Source organism: Patagioenas fasciata, chromosome 17 (assembly GCF_037038585.1).
Source record: "Patagioenas fasciata isolate bPatFas1 chromosome 17, bPatFas1.hap1, whole genome shotgun sequence".
Taxonomy (NCBI): Eukaryota; Metazoa; Chordata; class Aves; order Columbiformes; family Columbidae; genus Patagioenas; species Patagioenas fasciata.
The window spans coordinates 13,635,464-13,655,049 of record NC_092536.1 but is presented as its reverse complement, the minus strand read 5'-3'; the positions used below and the strand labels follow the sequence as shown (position 1 = coordinate 13,655,049).

At 50.7% G+C, this 19,586-nt stretch overlaps 1 protein-coding gene across 1 annotated transcript in view; it reads left to right on the top strand.

The window, feature by feature from the left end:
- Window positions 1–10,164: 10,164 nt before the first annotated feature.
- Window positions 10,165–19,586, top strand: part of RTN4R (reticulon 4 receptor) — an 85,576-nt gene continuing 76,154 nt past the window's right edge. The window contains exon 1 of the mRNA XM_065852015.2: window positions 10,165–10,707. Within this exon, the coding sequence (XP_065708087.1) occupies window positions 10,686–10,707 (22 nt within the window). The 5' untranslated portion in view covers window positions 10,165–10,685. The remainder of the gene's footprint in view (window positions 10,708–19,586) is intronic.

The following is a 19,586-nucleotide window of genomic DNA, read 5'->3' as shown; positions in this document are numbered from 1 at the left end:
AGCCCTTCTGCAAACCCTCTCCCACCCACTTAAGGAGTATTCACCTAATGGGGCATTTTCCTTATCAAGGCAGCAGCAGAGTGATGTTATTCACAGTCCAAGGAGAGCACCTGCAATGCCAGAGCAGGGTGACTTGCATCTGAGGAAAAGCAAGAAGCCCCAGGCTCACATCAAGGCACAGCTGTAGCACCTGCACCACCTCACCAGAGCTTCTGAACTTCTGCCTGCGGCATGTGAGTGAGGTGCTCTGTAGTGCTTTGAGATCTCTGGAACAAAACAAAAGCCAAAACAACATCCTTGAGTTGCACGTTTTATGATCCTTGGCCAAGGGGCAACACAAACATCAGGAGTCAGAGCAAGGAGGAGCATCATGGAGGCAACTGGAACATCGTGAAGGAACAATATTCCTGACCATTCGGTTCGGAAATGTTGTGGCAGGGTTTTGCTGGAGATGAGGTCTGCATGTCTCATTCTCACAGCATTCTCCAGTACTCATGGATGGACCTCACCTCTTATGATGCACTGTGACATCTACCCTTGATGAGGAGCTAGCATGGTGTGAGTGTCCCTGTGTGTCTTCACCTGGCCAAGAACTGGTCAGCATGGCCTCAAGGCTTCCTGTTTTTATAGGAGATGGGAACAAGAGACGTTGGTTCACAATTCTTACTGCTGCTGCTGGGTCTCTAAATCGAGCAGCTGGTTTTCAGACAGTCAAATTTTCAATGAGAACTGATTTCCATGGGACGCTGAGTCTTCCCACAGAGAAGCATTATGTTTACCTCCAGCCTTCTGTCTTTTCCTGAAAACCACTTTCTTTAGGAAACTACGTGGGCACTTTATTTTTCCTGGGGGCACACTATGCAAGAACAGGCTTTTAGTCATCTCTTCAGTTTCTTAACTGAGATATGAAAGAACTGATGACTGAGTGGCCACCAGATCAGTGGGGTTCATCAGGTGGCTTAACGATAGGACATCTTCTAGGCTCAGGTCACTGCCAAGACCATCACCTCTCTCTCACTGTACATGGCAGGGTTTTTTTTTCCCCAAATGCTCACTTCCATGAGTTCTCCTTGCCACTTCTTAATTTACCCCTGTGAATCAGGCACCCAAAACTTCACCTGCCTTTTGTCAACAGAGCCAAGCCATTGCCCTGACAACAATGTTTGTAAAGTCTTTGTTAAGAGCTGGTTAACAATGTTGCCAGCATTTTCTTTGGGTTACTTCTTAAAGCTGAAATGGTCTTTGCAAAGACTCAATAGCTTCAGCACACATCTTCCCAAAAAAAGTGGTGGTCCAGAGCAGCAATAATGCAACAGTAATCCTGTTGGCTTGGTGATTAGTGTTAGCTGGGCTGAGATAGGCAGCTCTGAAAGGACAAACACTGGTATTTGGGAGATCACGGTACTTTTGGACAATGGTTGTCTAAATGGATCAAGGACAAATCCACCAGATTTGAGCTCTCTATGCAAGTCTTACTGTAGTCCCTCAAACACAGAGCAACTTTTAGGACAGAAAAAACGGTTCAAAAAAGTCCAGCTTGCCACAGTTTCTATCCAGGTGATGTCTGGGGTCACATTTAATCTAAAACCTTCATATATTGTAAGCAATACATTGTTCCTCAAGTCTTCTGCCCAGTTTGGCATGATCAGCGACAGAAAATTCTTTTCTGAACTTGGTTCTTCCACATGTCAGCTCAACATCCCTCACACTATGGTTTTGGGAAAATGCACACAATAATTTTGTTTAATTGTTTGATTCTAACAAAACCAGACAATAGTGCCTCACACCTGTGAAACACCTTAATGCACTCCAGTCCAGTCCGTTGTTTTACATGATGAGTTTTGAAGACTTGTGATTGCACTACAGTTTTTAGAAAACAGAAGATCCATCCTGTGGCATCTGGAGATCCTTGGGGCACCAACGGTCAAAATGACAAAGCTGCTTAAGCCTGGTCTGTCCCAGCTGAAGGTCCTGCATACGGGGACCCATAAACAGCTCAAGACACTTCAAAGGGAGCAATCTTTGCAGATGACTGAACAAATAATCACTGCCATATCCCAGCTTCCTATCTTGCACCTTCCTCCAGCTCCATATGTTTCTCTTTACCATGTACAGTTTTTCTGTGCTTTAGCCAGTTTCTCATGCATCAAGCCATGCCAAGTCCTAAACGCATCAGAAAGAATCCATGGACATGGGACACTGAATCCCTCCCGCCATTCAAACACAACCTGCTCATAGTCCCCATCGCCTGAACAGTCTGTCTGAAGTCAGTGGTGTTTGTTTGGTCAGAGATGCCCTCAGGAAAGCTCAAACTGCTCTTAGGGAACTCATTCTTAAGGGCAAATTTCTTCCCCCAAGGCTGTTTGGAAGATTTCCTATAGATGGCTGGGTGCAGTTCCTGGTTCAACACACGAGTGGGCTCCAGCATCCAACACACATGATGGGCACATCTCCATGTCCCACACGGTTTGGTCCAGCTCACAGTTATAATTTGCCTCCAGGCTGGCCTGCTCCTTCATTCCTCAGCTGTTGGGCTCTCCTTCCCCCCAACTCCCCACCCCACCTCTGTTTTGTTTCCTGCTCCAGGGCAATTCCCGTTCCTCCATCTCTCTCTGATGATGTCAGCAGGGACAGGGGAAGAGTCCAATTTTTGGCCTGGAATAACCTCACCATCGGTGTCTCTGGACAACCCATGGAGCTAGTTCATGTTTGATAGCAAATCCACATTAGTTGGCATGGATAAGGGCTGGTCAAGTGGTGACAGGACACCTCTCTCTGCCTCACCATCATTGTGTCTGCCCCCAGCACAGCACTGCTTAAGGTACAGCAGCATCCCTGGAAATCTCTGCAGGCCCTGGAGGATTTCAAGTTAAGACATGAGATGGGAGAGTAATCTGAAATGAATAATTTATTTTGGTGAATTTTCTTTCCTTCTGTTTACAGATTGTCTAGGAGCAGATTGCAGCTTTCGCACCTCAATTCATTATTGGAAACTATTTGCAGATAGTTCCTGGTCTGCAACTCATTTGCTAACTCTGTTGGGAGTACTGCAGATATGAAATCAGAGCTGTTTTGATTGGTCATGTGTACTGCCATGCTCTCATTCCTCCATGAAAAGTATGTGACGTTAAGAATCAGGCTGTAAGGGCAGATGCTCCCAGTCACGAATTAGATGTTCATTTTCTGCCAGTGCTCTCCAGTAGCCCTCCTGTGTGTCCCTACAACTGCCCCTGACAGGACACTCATCAACATCAAGAGAGTAGGAGTCAGCCTTAAAAAAAAAAAGAGTAACTCCTTCTCATCTTAGACTGGAAAACAAACAAAAAACAAAAAAACCCCAAACCAAGTGGGAGAAACCACCTCTAGTAACTCAAGGCAGAGAAACAATATGCAGCAACATCCATCCAGGATTGGCACCATCATAGTGGAGACACTGTCAGCTTGGAGGAAAATGAAAAGCTGACCTCTTTAAAGAATATATGAGCTACAGCCCACACCATCAGTGTGCTGTACCTGGGAACAGCAGAGCTCCTGACAGGCAGAACTGTGACCAGTTACAGGACCTGGAAGGTCGCCCAACCTGAATCATACTGGTGTGGCTGTGATGGAGCTGCCATTCCTCAGATTCTGCTCTGGAGACTCTTCCCACTCCTTGGGCACTGTGTTCAACACGTGTCCTGGTGGTTCAGGGAAAGCCACGGAGTATGTGCAGGATCTGGTCACCAGGTCTTACTGAAGGGACACTGGGAGGGGTTACCACCCCAAATACCTGCTTGTTTTGGATGCTTTGCTCTTCTGGAGGATTGGCATTCATACAGGTGTGGATGAGAGCTGATAGAGAACAGCAGTACAGAAATGGAGAGGCCATGACTCTGTTGGGCTCCTCTGGATCTGTGGGAAGTGCAGCCATGCCAGTTCAAACCAGCCCTCATTCACTCTGCAGTCAACACACATGGGGTGCACAGGGGTCCCCTGCTTCACCTCCATAGAGGAGCAGGTTTTACCCTTGGTCCAAGTTTTGGGCATTTGCTGCCCTCTTCCCACTCCCCTTGGTTTAGTCTGATGCTGATGAGATACTCCTACCCTCACATGGTCCATGCAGTCATGAATCTTACCCAGTTCATCATTTGGAAGGAAAAAATACATTCAGCTCAGAAACCCAGGGGACAAATCTACCCCTTCAGCTGTTAATAAGGGATGCAGATCCTTTCTCAGCAGAGCCTATAAGTATCCAGAGCCTTCATGGAGGACAATGTTTTGAATCAAGAATCTGGCCAGGAAGACACTGAAGAAAACTCTTAGGGCTTTGTGTTTCCCCTTCTTCAAAGTCCATTTAGCATCTTTTACTGTTCCCAGTTGCTTCACAGTCAGCGCAGAGTGAGCTCAGGGCAGCTGCAAGACATGTGCAAGCTCTCATCCAGTTAAGTCCCCCTAAGGTTTGAAACCGAGCAGCTTTCTGCAAGGGATGTCTGAATAAATCTATGGTCCCTCCTGCATCACCCTATGATGCTCTGAAGGATTCTTGGTGCATCCCAATCTCAGCAGCACCGCCAGGACCAGGTGGGAACCTTTTACTGCGTGAAGAGAGGGGATTGATGTGTCAGGCCGAAGCGAGTGCTGAGATGATTTACAGGAACAACTTGTCCAAGCCGACCCTATTTCTCAGGCAGAAGAGGCCTGAAATCTGAGAGAAATCACGAAGCAGAAGCTATGAGGCTCATAATTCACCTTCCTGGGAGAGGCAGCATCCGTGGGGAAATGCTGGCTGTGCAGAAGGTGGATGCACTGACAGAGGGGAAGCTTTTCTCACTCTGCCTTGCTCATCCAGGCTCTGCAAGGCTCTGGTGCAGTTTTTCATGGCAATAGGAGCAGAACAGCGCATAAGAACAACACAGACATTTAGTGCCTTTTCCTGAACTAATGTGATGTGGTAATGAGCTGAGGCAGTAGACAGAGATGGAATCTCGTGACCGCTGTAGCGGGGTGGATGGTTCAAGCCTGTAAAAGCTCACACCAGGGCCCAGCATCTCCCTGGCATGACATCTCTCTTTGCAAAGGAGTCTAGGAGCAGCCAGCCATGCTTCAGTCTTCTGCTTACTGGGCTCTCCCCACAGTGTGCTGTTTGCTCATGCAGCCTTCTGGGGTATTCTGGTACCCAGGACACATCGCTCAGTGGGTTATCCTACCGCAGGAGACGAATCAGACCTGATGTGTAACCTGGGACTGTTTATATAGATGTATGTTTATTTATATATGTATTTGATGTGCTGGTAGGATGATCCAATATTCATGGTTGTCTTGTCTGCTGGAAGAGTCACTTTGTCAATATGCAACTTATCTGTCCATCAGTGTGCATCAGTTCAAGTCTTGAAAATGGAGCAGTATTTACTTTGGGTATCCAGTTAAATCATGCCAGTACAGCATAGTTCATCCTCATGTGTGCAAACCTGGCCAAGGAGCTTTGCTGATGTGGAGCTTCCCTGTGCCTCCATGTTTAGCCCATCTGCAGGGTATGTGTTTCAGCAGCTGAAAATGTCCAGGAGAGACAGGTCTGGAGGTATGGGAAGGAAGAGAACTAGGGAATCATCCCTGCACCCCTGCCTTCTGGAGGGGCAGAAAGACAATAGCCCCAGTGTTGGTGGGGTTGGGGAGCCCTTTCAAATTTGTATTCGACGGTCTGAACCATTGCATGCCCATGCCTGCCCTCAGAGCAGGTGAAAACTACTTCAAGATAAGGTCTTCTTGGTCTCCAGAAGGATGGCTTGTCCAGGGGTCCAGAAGAATCCTTATCTAGCGGAGAAGGTAATATTCCCTGACCTGCTGACTGCCTGTACTGCATTATGCACCACGTGCTCAAGTCTGCTCCTGTCTCCTGCAAGCACAGGCAGTTCCAGCCCTGTCCCAGGCACAGCAGCAAACCAGCTGCTCTTTTAGTGCCCTTTTTTCTGCCTCCTTGTTCCTCCAAAAGGTGTTTCCATTGGTCTTATCAGCACTGAGGACAGCCTCCAAGGAAAAATATGCAGGCAAAAACTCAGTACAGCCACCTAGAAGAACTTAGCTGAAAGGAAAGGAAAAATCACTAAAAGAGAACTGGTCTTGTTTTTAATAAAACCAGGACAGATGCTCACATCCACATGTGACACAGGACAGATGCAGTCACAAGGCAGTGGGGAAGAAAGGTATGAACGCTTTATGGGGGTAAAATTTTGGGATTCGGGAGTTAGGAATCAACTCCGTTGGGTCTTATTCCAAAAAAGAGGTGGGTGTGAGCATGGCAAAGGACAATGGTTTCCCATTTTATGTGCCCTCTCTACTTCTCTGCATTCACCTCCCTCTTCCACCTTCTCTTCAGCACCCTTAGACCCAAGAATGTGCCCCAAATGCATGTTAAAGCCACTCTGCTCACAAAGAGGGTTGGAGAGAGCAAGTGAACAGTTGACACTTGGCAAACAAGACTCACAACCTAAAGGAAGAGAATTGATCTAAGTGTGATTAAGCATTAGGTAAAGACGAACATGTAATTATCCAGTCAAAGCAAGGTGTCTCTTGATCTCAGTGAATGCTGGCTCCTTTCCAAGCTGCAAACGAGCTGCACAGAATTACTCACGCTGTAATTGCAAGCTACCTTAGATCGCTCAGGAGAGGGATCCTGACTCCTACTTGGGAGACTCCTTCTCCTTCACCCAGTCCTTAATAGACAATGCTTGGATGTGTTGGGAAATGGAAAGCAGACATGTCCAATGTGAAGGAACAGAAGGAGAGCCAGTCTCCTGTACCTTGGAATGTAAGCTTAGAAATCCAGCTGGTGCGAGGGCACCCGCTGTACTGTAAAGCACCACTTTGCATGCCAAGGTCACAGCCACCATGTTATTTCATGATGACCTGTGTGTAACAAACTTTTGGGTCTGAAACCAGCCCAAAGTGGTGCAGAAATCTGCAAGAAAAGTCAGTCGCAGCCTTCTACAGATGTGCTCTCTCCATTTCAAGATTAACCTTTCAGAAATGTCAGCCAAACAGCCACACGCAGCCGGCTGCCTTCCTCATAGAACCTGTAATTTTCAGCCTTGTGACTGTAGCTTCAGTTAACTCCTTCATTGCTTGTGTTCACCTTCCAGCCCTCTCCCAGACAATTCCAGATCCAGAGTCCTTTTATCTGCAGTGATCTTGATTCTCCGCGTGTCGGTGACCTCTCTCTCCCGATGCACCACTTGGGATGGCCAAGTCAGAGGGCACTACTGAAACACGAGTGCTTGAAGTGTTTAAAAGCGAGGAGGAGCATATTCCTTACCTGTGGTACCTGGACTGTCACCGCAGAAAGAGCAGGGCATGATAGGATCATCCCCCCTCCCCAGAGGATGTCCACAAATCAACACAAGGTGTGCTGCCAGCTGACTGCATCAGAAAGCTTCTTGGCCCAGATCTCACCTTTCCTTTACCCCTGACACCCCCAGACATCCCTCACATTGAGCAGGTTTGCCACAGATTGCCCCAAGCACCCAAAGGAGACAGCCGTGTTCAAAGCCACAGTCCCATCTGAGGGTCCCAGCCTTTGACCTTGTGGGCACAGTGCTCCCTCAGCAGCAGTTTCATTAAGTGCTGCCTTGTGCTGTGTGTACAGGATTTGCAGAGAAGAGGGAGGGTGTGCGGTGCCAAGCTCTAGCACTTGCAGGGCTGCAGCACACGGTGGTCAGGGTGCAGGCATGGATACAGAATAGGCAAGGACGCAGCTGGAGAATGCCCTTATACAGAGCACATAGAGGCAACAATGCACGCAAGGCAAAAGGAGTAGAAAGAGAAGTGTATATTTAAGCTGGGATGCAATTAGGCATTAAGTCTGGAGGTATGGGAAGGAAGAGAACTAGGGAATCATCCCCGCACCCCTGCATTCTGTAGGGGCAGAAAGACAATGCACAGAGGGACAGGTATCCCCCTGCCCTCCCCAAGTGTCATCTCCAGTCACAGAATGTCCAGGGAATGGAGGAGAGGGGATCAAGTTATTAGGCTATACCTTTACATCTGGACCACGTTAGAGTGTGTCTGTGTGACTACAGTTCTCATGGATTATTTTCAGATGGGATTTCAAAGGTGGATGACTGCAAGTGGAAACTCTAGCAAGAGAAGCAGGAACCGGAACCGTCGGTGGCTGAGGAGTCTGGTGCAGGGGAGGGTGCGCCGCCTGACCAGGGTGAAAAGGTTTACAAGATTTGTAAGGCAAGGTAACAAGGTGATGCATTATTGGACAGGCTTATTTGCACCCCTCTTCGTGACCTGAACTCTCTGGGCTCAGTCAAACAGAAGACAGTAAACAATAGCCCTCATAACTCCTCCTTGATGCTTCCTCCCTAGCCTGGCTCCTGTGACACATCACCCTCTCTCTGAGACAAGCTCTGGAGGTAGCTGCCCCCAGATCCCCCACATGCCTAGTTCTGGCACCAGCGCAGGTGTGTGGGCATCCCTCAAAGCACATCCTGCTTCCAGCTGTTTCCCAGCAAGTCCCCAATATATAAGCCTCCAAGAAACGTATATTATTGCATGAGAATGTGACTGCATTTACAATTGTTCTGCCCTATACTGAGAAAAGTTGGATTTGTCTCTATTGTGATGGTGGCACTGAGGGTCCTGAAAGATTTGCAGGTAAGGTAGGTCCTGCCCTGACACCCTGATACCAACTTGGGGCCCATTCCAGAGCTCTGCCAGCTGCAGCCCTCCTGCTCTGGTCCTGGAAGCTCTGCATCCCAGCCCTGTTCCAGCACACTGTATCTACCGATCTGCCTATATATCCTAACAACAGCCTTTTCCCTGCTCTACTCTTACTCTTTGGTTGTGGATGACTGATAAAATGTCAGTGAAAGATATCTAGAAGACATCTGGAAGCCATATCTCCTTGGGACCTTTGGATAGGTGAGGCTATTTGCATAATTAAAGCCCACACTTGGTAAACCACTTCCATCTGGCTCAAATGTCCAGTTAGGCCTTCCTTTGGTTGCATTTCTTTTCCATAGTTTATTGGGGTGTCAGCATGAAGTACCCCCAAGATCTTTGGGTGAGATTAGATGGGTTGTTGTCCACAGGAGAAACGGTTTCCTGGCTCATCCTGAACAACACCTACACAGAAAGATGCAAACCGGGTAGGCCTTCAAGTGATGTGGCTATGACACAAGCCCCAAGTGTTGCTCTGGAGATGGTCAATATTAGCGGGATAAGCAGCAAGAGAGGAATGAATGTTGAATAACATATGCGTACAAAGATTTATACACATATCTGACAGCAGTTTGAAACCCCTCACTAGCAGGGACAGAGCCACCATGTCTCCCTGATCAAGATATTTGGCTTTTCCTAGCACCATCCTTCCCTCCTCCCTTCCCCACTGAGCAAATGAATTCACTTAATAAAAATCCATCTTTCTGCTTTTCAGGACAACCGCAGATGGGAGCTGCCTATGCAGTGAGCACTTGTCCACTGCAGGACAGGGAAGGAGGGAAGCCTGCAGGAGGGCTGAGGAGGATGGGAAAGCCAGCTTCACCTCGAGTCATCTGTGACCAGTGTATACCTCGTGCTTTTTGGGTAAACTGAGGTAAGCTATTGTCCTTCCTGTACATGGGAGGGTGATCCCAAACGAGCAGGGGTGGGCGGTGGTGAGAGGGCTCAGACATGCAAGATGGGACAGGGCCCTGTCTTCACCAGGCTTCCCCCGGGAAGGCAGCGGCTCCGCACAGGCAGAAGCAGAACTTGGCGATGGGGCCTCGCCAGCGCAGCGGGCAGACGCCGCGGTTTCAGGTGTCTCTGGCTGCCTCCCCAGAGAGCAGCCCAGCTCCCGTGGACCGCAGCAGGGGAAAAACCACCCGCCGAGGCCTCCAGCACCCAGGTGCCTCCCGGAGGGACCGCCAGAGCCGGGCAGTCCCCGGGGACCCCGCAGCGAGCCGAGCCGGGCCGGGCCGTGCGGGCGCGGCTGCCGCGGGAGGCGGAGGGGAGCGGGCCGGCCCGATGCCCGCAGCCGTCCCGGCGTCCCTATCCCCGGCTTCCTTTAGGTGGCACTTCTCCTCCAGGAATGAGCCGCCCGGAGCCGCCCGGCCCCTCGCAGCCCTGCCCGGGCCGCGACCGCGCACCACGGGGGCTCCGCCGCGGACCTGCCGCCGTCGGAGCGGCCCCTGCGCGCTCCGTCTGCCCCCGGCGCGGCCCCTCCCTCCATCCATCCCGTGCCCGTCTCCCCCGTCCTCCCTCTCACTCCTCCAGCCAGTAAATCCGATCTAGGCTGATTCCTCTCACGTCAAACCACATGATCCCATAAAACATTCATCGCCTCTCCATCCCTCGCTCGCTCGCTTCCCGGGATACAGTGCAGCAGGCTCCGCGCTCCCCGCCGCCGCCGCCCGCTCTGCCGCCGCGGGATCCGCCGCAGCCCCGGCCCCGTGCGTGCGGCGGGCGGGAGGCAGGAAGGAAGGACGGAGGGAGGAGGCAGGCAGGCAGGCAGGGAGGGGGAGCCTCGCCTGGATGCTGACTCCAGCTCGGGGGCTGCTCATTCCCCCGATGAGCGAGAGCGCCGGCACAGGGAGAGCCCCCTCCCCGTGCGCCGCCGCTCCGCGCTCGGGCTGAAGTTTTGTACGAGGATCTGCCCCACTTTCGCAAGGATTGTACCGCTGCCGTTCGACTTTGCGCCTCCAGACGTGCCTTCCCCGACCCCTAAGATGAAGAGGGCGATAGCTGAAGGTAGGTGCATCCCCGTCGCCGTCTGCCCCCCACACCCCCCGCCGGCGCTCCCCCGCTCCCGGGAGGCGGCAGGGCAGGGCAGGGCATGGCGAGGCGGCCACGTTCCCAGCTTCGCACCGGGCCGGCAACTTCCCTCGCTGCAACTTTTTTTTCCGCCAGGTCTCGTCGCGGGGGAGAGGGGCCGGACCCCTGGCCCTGGGCTGGGCCGGGCTGAGTGGGGCCGGCGGGAGCCAAGCGCTCGGCCCGGGAAAGGATACGGGGAGGGCGCGGGGGGAGCGGGAGCGCCGCGTCTGCAGGAGCGGAGGAGAGGCGAGGCCGGAGGGGGAGCGAGCACGGGGCTGCGCGCCGGCACGGCACGGCACGGCACGGCACGGCACGGCACGGCACGGCACGGCACGGCACGGCTCCGGCCGCGGAGCAAGGCAGCGGGATGGAAGGAAAGGAGCGGGCTTAGCTCCCTCCAGCCTCAGCCCCGCGGGGGGACCGATCGGCCACCCCCTTCCTCGTCTCGGCCTTGGGGTGCCCGGGCTCCCCCCGAAGTTGGAGCAGGCAAAGTGCCGCCGGGAGAAGCGGCAAGCTCTCAAACCCGCATCCCGCGGGGGCGCGAAGCTGCTGCCCCGGCAGAGGGGGCCCGAACCACAGCTCCCGCGAGGAGCGAGGGGGGATGGGGAGAACCCCGCTCCCAGCCCGGCTGGCGGGGGAGCACCGGCTCCCGAGCCCGGCGGAGGAGCCCCGGGTGCGGCTGCCTGCGGGTACCTCAGGCCGGGGAAGTTTGCGGAGGCTCCAGGCACCCCGGAGGGACGGCGATTACCGGGATGCGACGGGTGCGCCCCGCAGCGCCCCTCCCTCGGGGTCTCCCCTGCTGCTTCTCAGCCCGCTAGTCCTTTAGCCAGAGGCTGGAAGTGCTGAGAATTCAGAGGGGGACCCAACATCTGCTGGCCCCACTGGGGGAAAGGCACAGAGGATGTGGTGGGGTCGGCCTGGCAGAGCCTTCTCAGGCTGAAAATAACCCTTTTTCATCTGCTTAGGCAGCCCTGGCGATAGTCTTTGCTTCTCAGCTCCCGATGTGGAGGGATTGGGCTGGATCACTGTTGGCAGCAGCACCCGGGGGCTGTGGCTCCTGTTAGAGCTGCCCCGCTGTACGGTCGTGCCCTTTTGCAGTTGTTCTGGGTGAAACCCAAAATAAAGACCTGCATTTGGAGAAACACATGCTCTCACGCTGCAGGTTCAGACCACTTGGAGAAGCATGTGCCACCCAGGTGTGTTTGCTGGAAACCCAACCCATGGGTTGCAGTTTTTAAGTTGAGTGATCTACCCATTGTAGAAGCTCCACCGCTGTCCAGGCTGCTGGTCAAAGGAGTGTTTGGCATTCAGAGCCTCTTGCTGCACGGAGTCTTTTTCCGTGCGTGCCATCCCCAGCTTGCTTCCTCTCTCTATCAGTGACACAAATATAATCTTCTTTTTTCTTTCTTTCTTTTTTTGGAGGGCACTCTGGCTGATTTATTTGTGATGATCAAAGGACAGATCCAAGCTCTGATCCAAATGGCACACTGCCTCCTTTAGAGAGTTTGTTATCATTTCTAATTCTGAAATAGCCAATTTACTTCTGCTTAGGAAACACCTTGGGAGCAGGTTGCAGTGATGCCTTTTCCTGTGGGGCCTCAGGGGATACTGATATCTCAGCATCCATTTACTATGTGCTGCAGTGTAGCCTGGTGCATGGTCACCCGTTGATTTGAACCCAGTGGTTGTGTGCTTGTGCACAGACTCACGGTGCCAAGCTGGTGATGCGGGCTGTGTGTCTACCGTGATGCTGTAGGACGATGTCAGCTGTGCAGAGCAGCATCCAGGTGATGGGTGTGGTACAGGCACCCAGGATAGTCCCTCCTGTGCTGTTCGCGATCCTGCAGCACAGCACTTTCTCTACGCTGTGACATTCCCGGCTGCTACCAGCGTCATGTGAAACAACGCAGAAGATAATGAAATATAAAAACGGTGTTACAACAGCTTTATTTATAGAAGAAGGCTTTGAGGGGTTTGGGTTTGAATAGCTTTTTTTTTTCCTGCAGTTTATGAATTGCTCCTGTGAGAGGCTGGGTAGCCTGGATTGCTGGTAGGTGTGACTGTAAAGTCCTTACGAACCTTGGGAAATCATGTTTAGATGACTGACCATCCTGCTGTATCTGGACTACATTTCCCACCATGGGATGCCAGGGTGCTTCAAGTGCCTTGTAAGCCACAAATAGCCACCAGGGGCAGATCGACAGGTAGAGCTTTCACCTGCTGTTCTCAGCACTTACTGCCTTATTAACACAATTTATTTATATTGAAAGAGGTTTTTCCATGTTTATTTTTTTATAAAATCTATTAAAAACAAAAACAAAACCACCCAAAACAAACAAACGCAAAACCCTGTAATATGAGAACCTGACCAGCCTCAGAGACTACCTGATGTGAGAGCAGTTCTTTCTTTTTCTTGAGAGAAGACACCATTCATCTGTGTATTATTTTATATCTCCTTTTTGTATAATGTTCATTTGTATCAAGGGGCTGCAGCATTTCTTGGGCTGGTTCCCCCTTCCCCATCACACAGCACATACCTCAGACCGATATTTTGTGGGACCATCAAGGGGTATGTTTGGAGAGGTTTTCTAAAGAGGAATATCAGGGCAAAACGGTGTAGGTGCCATTGCACAGCTCCATGCCTGGGTGCTGTGTCTGCAAATGTCATTGTGTCGGTGCTGGTTCTGTGATGTGTTCCCCACTAAGGGCACTAGAGAAAGCTGGTCCAGAAAATAATCAAATTAGAAACAGCGAGAAAGCCACCGCTGCTCTCTGAACTGCTGTGGCTTGTGGGCAGCATGTGCCTGTGCTGCTCACCACTAGCATGGAGAGCACGGCAGTCCTGTCATAACAAGCCACATCCTTCATTAATTACCTCCATCCCATGTTCAGATGCTCTTGGCTTTGCTTGAGTAAAATCCTCTTGGGAGCCTCTGCAGAAGACCATAAGTGCGAAGCAGATGGTGGTGGGAAGGAGCAAGAGAAGGAAAAGGGCAGTTTGCTACACGACTGAGATGCCACCCTCTGCTTTCATCTGCTACCTGCCCCATTCAGGAGACTTAAGGAGAGAGCAGGGAATGGTTGCCCATCCATACACTTGGCTCAGTGTCTCACCATGGCACTGGAAGCTGGCAGGGGCTGTGGGGCTCCACAACTGACATCCCCACAGATGTCTTGATTACTCCGTGCCAATCAGTGCTAATAACGAGGGCCTTGGGCCTGTGTAATCATTTTCTGATGCCAGCAATGACTTTGGCCATTAAACCTTCTAAAGGAATAAGCAAAATCTGCAAAATGCAGCAGGACCTATGTGAATTTTCCACCCTCTTTGGCTCAGAATCAGGAAGGGAGACTGTGAGATGGGGACAGGAAAGGAGAAGGATGCTCTAAAGGCAGCTCTTGGGCACGCTGCTATGCACCCTGCATGCACAGTGACCGTGACTGTGGGGAGCTGTTGCCTACCCTGGAAAACACGGTGTCTTCCTTCTCTTCCCATCCTCCTGAGCCTTGAGAGGGAAAATCAGTTGAGCCAGAGCCTCAGCACACAGCAGGACAAGGAAGATTGCGAAGAGCTGAGCTCTAATCTCTGCTCTGAGCCTGCACATGGCTGCTGTGCCAGTTGATCATGCAGCTCGGCGGGTGCATCCTGGAGGAGAGGCTGGGGCTGCAGCCCCGGTGCAGGATTCACCCGGTGCAGGATTCACCCGGTGCAGGATTCACCCCGCGCATCCAACTGGAGGCGGGACCGAGAGAAGAAGAAAGGAGTCCTCTAATTAGGTGTGCATTCTCTTCCCCTTGGATTTGTGATGCTTTCTGCTGCTGTCACCTTCATTAAGACATATCTTTGAGTGCCAAGCTCCTCTTTTGATGTTCCTAAAGAGGTTTTTAATTTTTTTTATGCAGGAGGCACGCACACAGTGGAATAGGAGTATCCTGTACCACTGCAAAGAGGTGCTATAAGAGGCAGCGTCACAGTATGGTGCCTGTAAGGGCTGGGAATTGCACAAGGGCTTCTCCCTCCTGTCCATGCAGAGAGCTTTGTGCTGTGTCCTGGAGCCAGATGGATCTCTCTGGGATTTGTGAGTAACAAGGTTTCAGGGGTTCTCCATTACAGATGCACACAGAGGTGTGGGAGGGAGGAGGGAGGCTTGTGATCTACAAAGCCCAGCCTCTCCTCCCCTTTCATGCTTGTGGCTGCAACTCTTGGAGGTTTCCAGAGACTGACAGAAAAGGGAGACAGTTGTGCTGAAAAGACACCATCAGCAAAAAGAAGCAAAGGCTGGATCCTTCCATGTTTGTGCAGAAATGCCAAAGCAATTCATAGAGGCTTTGCTAAAATGTGCAAACTCACCTCAGCCTGCTCTGGTGTTTCATTATGGCTATTGGGATGCACAGCAGCATGAGTTTTGGGTGGGTGATTATCCATTATAGTGGTGTTCAGTGATGATATGTAGGCTCAGAGCAGAGTGCCATGAAAGGGACACAGGTGTTTCCTATGGGTGTGTGCAGCATGCTTGGATGTAAGGCAGAACACATCTGGATGTGGTGTTGCACAGACTCTGTCCATACTTTGCCTTTAGAGAACTGGAAGTCAGGGCTTCTGTAGTTCAGTCTTGGTCCTGCTTCTTGTATCCTTGAGCAGGTCAATGAGCCTTTCTGTGATTTAGTTTCATCTTTTCCAGCCCTAACACTGGGAGAGCGATGCTGAGTTATCTCCTGAGGGACCCAGAATATGCTTAAAGGTCAGTCCAGAGCTAAAACGTGCAGATCTGTGCAACTGCTGATCACTTCTTTAGCAGTGACAAGGGACAAGACTGATGATGTTCTCCTTAGGGGTGTTGCTGCATCAACAGCAGGTTTGTCTCTCTGGCCTGGCCTGCCTTTGTCACAACCTTTGCATTGTAGCTTGGATCAATAGCACCAGCAGATTTTTTGTCTCTCAAGTCTCTGCTCCTGGAATCAGAAGATTAGAAAGGCACAAGCGTTTTGTTTTGTAGCCTTCCTGGTTGTCAAGAAAAGCAGAAGCATTACACAAGCATGTGCAAATCACTAAGGAAGTTGGAAGCAAGAAAGTACTACCATGCTGTAATTTTTAGTTCAGTTCTTGGTAGCTCACTATGAGGCATTAGCCTGATGACTGACACGCAGCTGGCTGCAGCCCTGCTCCCCAGGCAGCCAGCGGTGCAGGGTCCTCTGCACAGGTCAGGCAAGGCAGGGGTTACAGGATGTTTGCTTTCATAAGATCATAGAACAGTTTGGAACAGACATCTGGAGATATCTAATCAACATCCTGCTCAAAGCACAGCTAATTTCAAAGCTGGGTCAAGCTGCTCAGGGGCTTGTTCTGTCAACTTTTGAGTATCTCCAAGGGTGGAGATATCCCCTCCTCCTCCATAGCTTCTTGGCCTGCCTGGCCAAGGCTGCTCAACCCCTTTGTCACTTGGCCTAGGTCAGAACCATGAGTGGCCCTTGTCCCTTTGGTATGGTCGAGGTGTTTCTCGTCTGTCACTAGGCATGGCCATGGTGGAGCAGGAGTGATGGTGCACGTAGTGCCTGGGTCCATGCTTGATGGAAGTAGATGGTTGTCCTTGTGAGTTCAGGAGCAGGCACTGAGGGAGATGCCGTGGAGGACCTGAGAGTGGGGTCACAGTCTGGGTCCCTGGCAGGAGCACTGGAGAAAGCACAACACTTCCAGACATTCGTGCCTTGCACCTGTGTGTTTGCTTTCCTGACTGCCTTTGGGGGTGAAGCCCTTGGATATTTTTTCTGTGTACTGGTTACAGGTCTCCCAGCATGGTGTCCCACATCAACGTTAGTTTAAGCAGAGTTTCCCAGGAACTCATTAGTTCTCAAACACAATCTGTGCTGGAAGCCTTTCCTGGACACTGGGCAGTGGCAGGGACCTCTCTGAAGACATGGTTTATAATGGCCAAATACCAGAATCCTGGAGGTGCTTGTCGAAAGGACCCTCTGGAGGGTCCAAACTCCCACCCTCAGCAGGACTATTGCTAGCATAGATCAGATCCACTGACACTTTCTCTAGCCAAGCTTTGGAAACCTCCAATGATGAAGACTTGCTGGCCTTTCCCAGGGCTGGAGCTGATTAAGAAGCTTTACCTGATGTCTCAACTAAACCTCCCAAGCTGCAGTTCTTGGCTATGGCTCCTTGCTGTGTCATCTGGCCTCACAAAGGCTTATTTGACTCTGTCACCCTTATAACTGCCTTTGAGTAGCTGTAGGCTGCAAATGGATTTCTGCTTCACCTCCTCTTTGCCAGACCAAACCAACCCAACTGGCTTTATCTGGCCTTGTAGGACGTATACTGTAGGCTTCTGACCATCTAGCTCGCCCTCCACTGGACCTTTTTGGTTTCCCCACATTAATTTTGGATTCAAGGGTCCACAACTGGGCACAGTGTTTGAGGTGCAGCCTCCACAGTCCTGAGCAAAGAGGGGCAGGAACTTCCACCACTCTGCTGCCCACACTCCTCCTAGCACAGCCCAGGGCGTAGTTACTGTATTAATGGTAGGACCAACCATTTGTTCGTACTCACCTTGTTGTCCACCAGGCCATTTACAGCTCACGGTTTTCAGGCTGGTATTGATGAATGGGGTTATTCTGCCCCAGGTGCAGAACTTCATGCATTTCTTGTACCAAGTGAGTGATTCTTAATACTATTTCTCTTTCACTCATTCAAAAAGCTTGGTAAACAGGTAAACAGATGCCTAACTGCAAATTAGTTTATTTATTTACTGTACTGAAGTGTTATTCAGCATTGAGTTAGAAGCATTTGAAGCACTTGGCTTCTGCAAATCACCCTGCTGAATGTTTCGTTCCCTGTGCTGCTGCCCAAGTTCCGCCCCGGGCAGCTAAGGAGAAGTTAGTCCTTGACATGAGTTGTCTTCCTTCCACCATCAACATCCTCAGGTGATCAAAGTCCTTTTGTCGAATGATGCTCGTTTTACTTCTTACTTCGTGGAGTTGACTCAGAAAAACTTTCTTGTCCGGCATTTCTGTACTTTATCCAAGGTCTCTATGAAGATCTGGAGAGTCTTTATTGTCAGCTATGCTTTGATCCCCATCCACAGCTGCAATTGCACATGGAGATTAAAAAAAGGCCCATAGAAAGCAAATGCAAATGCACCAGTACAGGGGGGTTCACTGCCTGGGTGGGAGTTTGCAGCCCATCACAGCTTTGCTCCATCTCGTGGGAGTTCGGCGCATCCCTCAGATGGCTCTTTGAGCCTTGTTGGCTTTTTAACAGTTGTGCTTTCTTTTATCTCTCTGTGTTGCACCTTCTGCTGGAAACAAAGGAACGTTTGCATTCAAATTTGATGCTTTCTTTTCTTCCCTGAGTGCATGGGATAATTACAGTGCCTTGTGTGGACTCATAATAATTGATCACTTATTAGTGATAATTATAATTTACACAACGGGCTAGGAAGAAGGGGCATTTCTACGATAGAAGTGATGTTCCAAGATAACAGTTCAGAATTGCTTGCTGATGTGTCAGGTCATCTCCTGTGTGCTGCTCATTGGGGAAAACTGGTTAACTTTTTTTTTCTTTTTCTGTTAAGAACAAATCTTTTGCAAGAACCATCTGGCCGCTAAATTCTTTTCCTGAAGCTGTGCAGTTTACTGGGAGTTCATTTGTGTCTTTAGCTACTAAAGAGAAAGTAAAAGTGACTGATTAGTCTAAGACTGAGACCATTCACATCAGAGTGACAGATTTTGTGAGCTGGATTTGGGAAAGTGTTTAAAACTGGTGTGTTTTCATTAAATTTTGAAGGCTGTGGGCAGAACTATGCTCCTGGCACTCCAGCACCACTCTCAACTCTGCACCCTACATCGTTATGTCAGAGTGAATTGTGTGGCTGTTAAAATTTGTGTGTGCTTGTTTGATGACTTTAAATATTGATTTTAATTGTGTGTCTATCTTACGGCTGTGAGTGATGATCGGAGCCACATACGACGCCCCATGTGCACAACACGGCAATGTGTGCAGGGAAGGGATCAGAACTCAGTCTCACTCCTAAGCAGAATGGAGGAGGGAAAGGAAAGGAAAAGTCTTTGGAGGCCACAAATTCATCCTTCCCTGTTTCCAGGCACTGCAGGGGGCTTGGCCGGAGAGATGCCATCAGCTGCCGGGCACGTAGGGATTTCAGAAGCCTTTTGCAAGCGCTGGTGTCAGCCTGTGAAGGCCACGTGCTCTCCTCTGACAAAAGGCATCTTTTGAAATCCTCAGAGAAAATAGCGGGTTTGTTAACATCATGTCTCTGCAGGGAAAAATAATCACCTGGAACCACCAGGACTGTTTAGCCCTTGCACATCTCCATGGTGTCCATGTGTTTTTGAGGGGTGGTGGGATGCAGCCAGGGAGCAAACCCCTCTCCCTGGGCACAGGTCCCTTCCCGAACACACGCATCCAGCGTGGACCTGGCCGTGATTAATGCTTCCCGTGCAAGCGTGGTTAACGTTGGCTTTACACTAGAGGGCTGTCTGTCCCTTTCCCTTCAGAGAAAAGGCACGAGTCTGTGGCGCTGCCAACGCTGTTGTCGTTCATGGTGTCCACACAATGTGACAGTGGCCGGTTTTGTCAGGTGGGTAACGCGATGCGGGTTTGTATTTACTGCTCACCGCCTCCATTTGTGCCACACAGGAACACCCGTGCCCTGGTCTGGAGGGCGCTTTGAAGCTGTTTATCTCGAATTATATGAAGTGTCTCTGGTTTTCTGTGTCCTCCTGCACAGGTCGGCAGCCTTTTTGCAAGAACCAGCAGGCTTCAAACTGGCGGTTGTCTTCCTCTCCTGTTCTTT